The sequence below is a fragment of the Pteropus vampyrus genome, unplaced genomic scaffold (genome assembly GCF_000151845.1).
Source record: "Pteropus vampyrus isolate Shadow unplaced genomic scaffold, Pvam_2.0 Scaffold3, whole genome shotgun sequence".
NCBI lineage: Eukaryota > Metazoa > Chordata > Mammalia > Chiroptera > Pteropodidae > Pteropus > Pteropus vampyrus.
Window position 1 is genome coordinate 6,441,136 of NW_011888784.1, and position 4,575 is coordinate 6,445,710.

Sequence of the window (4,575 nt, forward strand, 5' to 3'; positions counted from 1 at the left end):
TACGTGTGAACACTCAGCCCCACTGAGTGTCATTTCCACCCCAAGGCAGGACCTACATTCAGTGTAGGTTATCTCTTGGACAGTGTCATCATGTAGCTGCACCTCGATTTAAAATTTAGGTTATTAGTTCCTGGAGGGTAGGGAAGGTGTGTTGGGCTCTTGCTGGATCGGAGCATGCACCTGGGCGATTGTTGCCTCTTCCTCCCACTGCCCATCTCCAGCAGTCCCGTGGGTGGCCAAGAGTGGAAGGGAGCCCGTGGGTTTTTGGAAGCCCCTCCAGGAGTGAATGAATGGGCTCATGTTCAGAGAGCACCGTGCCAAGGACAGGAAGGCTGTGGTTCTGCACCCTGTGCCACACTGGGAATTCCTGTCTGGAAAGTACCAAGTCTCCTAGGTCACTCTCCATGACTCCGGGGCCTCAGGACACTGTGCTGACTGAGCCTGTTGCCCATGGCTCCAGTCTTGCTTGTCACAGTTAGAGCCTGAGTTCTCCAAGAGGTTCGAGTTAGGGGAGACCGGCAGCTCTGCTCCACCCAGTGAGAGCGCCAGGCTCCGAGGTCAGCTCAGGGGATCTGGTGACGGTCAAGTGCAGTCCCGCCCCTTCTGCCCCTAGAACAGCTGCTTCATCTGGAGACCAAGCAGGAGGCTGTCCGTGCACTGTGAACAATTTGTTGGAGTTTCAGAGGGACCCTCTGTTGTCTCTCCACTTGCTCCCACAGCCCATCACTATGTCTGGAGCCACACATCCGAGGCACATTCCTTGGAGGAATGCTGCTGCTTCCATTTCCAAGAAGCCTTACTTCAAAGTGCAAAGAGCACATGAGGGAGCACCCCTGGGGAAAGAGGAATGTGAGCTGTGAGACGATATTGCTGAATTACTAATTTTCCCAAGTAGGATAATGGCATTGAGTTATGGGGGAGAATGCGCTTGTTTTCAAGAGACACAGGTATTTAGGAATGAAGTACTATGATGTCTACAGCTTACTCACAAATGGTTCAGCCAAATACACACACACACACACACACACACACACGCACACGCACATGCACACGCACACGCACACGCACACGTGCATTAAACGAATATGGCAAAATGTTAGTAACTGTTAAATGCAGTTGGTGGGTACCTTTTTCAACATTTTGTGTGTGTATACATGCATGTGTTTGAAAATGATCATAAATACAAAGTTCAGGATGAAAATCACCTGTAGAATTGGTAAAAATTCCAGCCCCTCCCTCGGAGCCTGTGACTTAGGAGGTTCAGGTAGTGGTTCAGGGGATTTGAGCAAGCTCCCCAGGAGTTCCTCATGCAGGCATCCCTGGAACCCACTGGGGAAACTCTGAGTGTCCAGAGTTCCAAGGCGGAAACCCAGATTATTGTGGGGCTGGAGCATATGGATGCAAACAGCCATATGGATGCAAACAGCCACGCTAGGTGGTCCAGGGAGCCAGCCCCATGCTCAGCCCCTTGGGTGCCCTGACTCCCTTCTACTCTCATTGCTGTGGGGGCAGCACTCTCCACCGTGAGGGAGCCCCCTAGCTCTGGCCACATCCTGCCTCCACTCCTGTGCTCCAGGACTTCCAATTACTTAAACATCATGTTGTGTCTGATCTCCTGACCTTTGCTCAGACTGTCCCTTCTGCATAGAAAGCCCTTCTTTCCTACCTCACAACCTCCATTCTCCCCGATTTGCATGGTCAGCGTGTACCATCCATCTCCAAGTCCCCTCCTCTAGGAAGCCTTCCCAAGACTGGGTCTGTCACCCCTTTTTATGTGCTCCCATACCACCCCCAGCATACTGTTGCCTGAGCATGATTTTTCAATTACTGATCTTACTGTGGAGTAAGTCCTCAGGGCTGTTTCCAAATGCTTCTGGCTTTCCTCCTTCCAGGTACAAAGTATGTTTTCAAAACACAGACACACACACACACACACACACACACACACACACACACACGCATGCACCCGCCCAGCCCCTTGAGGGTGAGTGGGGCATATGGCCAGTTCTGGCCAATGAACTATAATCACAAATGGGAGACTCTCTGCAGGTTTCTTTTTTTATCTCTTACCCAGCAATCCACAACATTAGAGATGGTGGATCCTTGAGTAAGTACAATGAGCAAAGCACTCCCTGCTTAAATGATGGGCATGTAGCTTTGGCTAGAATAAACCCTAATTGTTTATAGCCACTGTGATTTTGGAGTTGGTTTGTTACCACAGTATAACCTAGCCCAGCCTGACTGATACACATGCCTTATTCATTTTTGTATCCCCAAACCCTTGGCCCAACTCCTAGCACATAACATATACATAAGAAATAATTCCTATCACTATTCTTGGCTGTGAAGCTGGCCTCAGAGACCAGGCAGAGGTTCCAAGACATATCACCCTGTGTCCTTCCCTTCTTCTCCGGGGATACAGGACTTTTCCTGGAGGTGCCCCAATGTATCCTCATACAAGGAGAACAACTGCCAACTCCTCCGACCTTTTAACAGCTCAGACAGGTTCCCGGATGGATTCTCAGTTAACCATGAGCTGCCACCACCACCGATCTGGCTTAGTGAAGGCTCTGGGAAGGAGGGAACTCCTGACGCACTGCCTTGCATATTAACTTGTAAATTTCCCTCACCCTTCAGGTCATCTCACGAGGGAAGCATCAAAATTTCTGAAGGCAAGTTCGTCCCCATCGCCTCTCCAGGCCTCTATCTCTGTGGTCTTTTCTTCTTGCCACCTTGCTGGGTCCCAAACACGCCTCCTCCCCCTCTCCCTGCCCCCAAACACTGCAAGAGCTAAAATGATCAACACGTTCACAGTGAGGTACAAATACAGAAGGCAGGACGCTGCAAAGTCAGCCTGGCAGGACTCAGGCAAACGGGGTGAAGCTGCTGGTGTTTTGAGGCTTCGCACATCCTTGGAGGATCCAGGTGGTAAAGAGAGAGGCCAGAGCTGCAGCTGCTTTATCCACCGGGACCTGCAGCCCAGACTTTGCCTGAGGTTTCCTAGCCTTATGACAGTGGATTCCAGATGCTTTGAAATGATGAGTGTTTTGTTTCCTTTTCCCAGGGGGGCCAGCTCAAGGCAGTGCAGAGCAGCTGATGGGTAAGAGGTGCGCAGAGTGTGGGGCAGTCATGGGAGACCCTAGGGGACAGGGGCACCAGGCTTCTCTTCGTCACCAATTCGATGTTGGCGGGTCCCCAGGTTTGCACAGCCTCAGCCCCGAAGCCCCAGCCCCTCTTTCTCAGCGAGGCCGGTATGGGCACCACACTGTCCAAGAACCATGCACATCCCAAGGCTGTTTTGGAAGGAGGAGCCTGTAGTGCCCTTCACATCTGTAGACAGCTTTGTACTTCCCAAAGTCCCTTCCCATCCTCAGGTCCTGACAGTCCAGCCAGGAGGGAAGAACATTATCGTCCATGTTCAACAGTGAATGCGCTCTGCCCCAGAGAGGTGGGAGAAGTGCCTTTGTCCACACAGAAAGTCAATGACAGCCAGGAAGGAGCCTAGGCCTTGAGATCCTATGACTGGTGTCCTGCCTGCTTTACAATAGTGTTCTAGGTAGAAAAGGAGAAAGGGGCTTTTCCGGAAGTTTCACACTGGAATTCAGGTGTGCACACACACACGCACACACACACGCACACGCACACGCACACGCACACGCACACACGCACACGCACACGCACACGCACACACACACACACTTTCAAAATGCTGGCCCCATGGACATATTAATCACTGGGGCTTCAGGACAGGTGTTCCTGTAAGAGAGCACTGGGCCCCTGTGCGGGGTCCTGGTCTTGATGGGGTCGCCTGGTGGGGGACTGCCAAGGTGCCTGGGATCCAGGAAGGGCTGTCTCAGCCAAGCTGCACGTCGGCCTTTGCTCCTTGTGGTGCACAAGTGGGTGCTGGTGGCTGAGGGGCTCCTCGCAGGGAACACGCAGCTGCCGGTGGGCCCTGGGGGCTCATCTGGCTCAAATTTTCATAATTGGACTCCTGAGCTTGGGGCCTGTGGACAGGAGAAAGTCGGCTGAGCACTCAGTACAGGAGGGCTCCCTAACTGCCCAAACCACAGCCCAGCAAGGGTCAGGGAAGGGAGACGAGATGGGCATTGGGGCCTAGATCCAACAGGGCCTGGAGACCGACTGAAGCCCAGAGGCAAGGAAATGGAAGACCTTGTGGAACAGGACGGGGCTACCGTGGGCGGCAGCATCCTAGACTACAGTCTGCACCTTCTCCAAGGGATCTCGTCTGTGGCTTCAGAAACCACCTGTGTCCCTGACCCCCCAGACCCACATTCCCGGACCTGGGTTCCTGAGCCCCAGCGACTTTCCTGACTTCTGGGACGGCTGAACGGGCATCGCACCGTAAATGTCCATAGTGCTCACATGATCCTCGCTGCCACCCCTCTCTGCTCAGCTTCATCTCAGTAAGTGGCACGCAGGGTTCTAGCTCCAAGCCTGAGCATCCTGGCTTCTTCCCTCGCTCATGCCACCCTCCCAGTCCTCTGGCCAGCCCTGCCTTCCATCTGTCCCATCTCCCACCTCCACTACTGCCACCTTCATCCGGGCAGCCATGCC

The 4,575-nt window shown here is 53.2% G+C and overlaps 1 protein-coding gene across 1 annotated transcript in view; it reads right to left on the bottom strand.

Moving 5' to 3' along the window:
- Positions 1-2,075: 2,075 nt before the first annotated feature.
- Positions 2,076-4,575, bottom strand: part of SIGLEC15 (sialic acid binding Ig like lectin 15) — a 17,181-nt gene continuing 14,681 nt past the window's right edge. Inside the window, exon 5 of the mRNA XM_023532057.1 lies at positions 2,076-4,025. Coding sequence (XP_023387825.1) covers positions 3,854-4,025 — 172 coding nt within the window. The 3' untranslated portion in view covers positions 2,076-3,853. The remainder of the gene's footprint in view (positions 4,026-4,575) is intronic.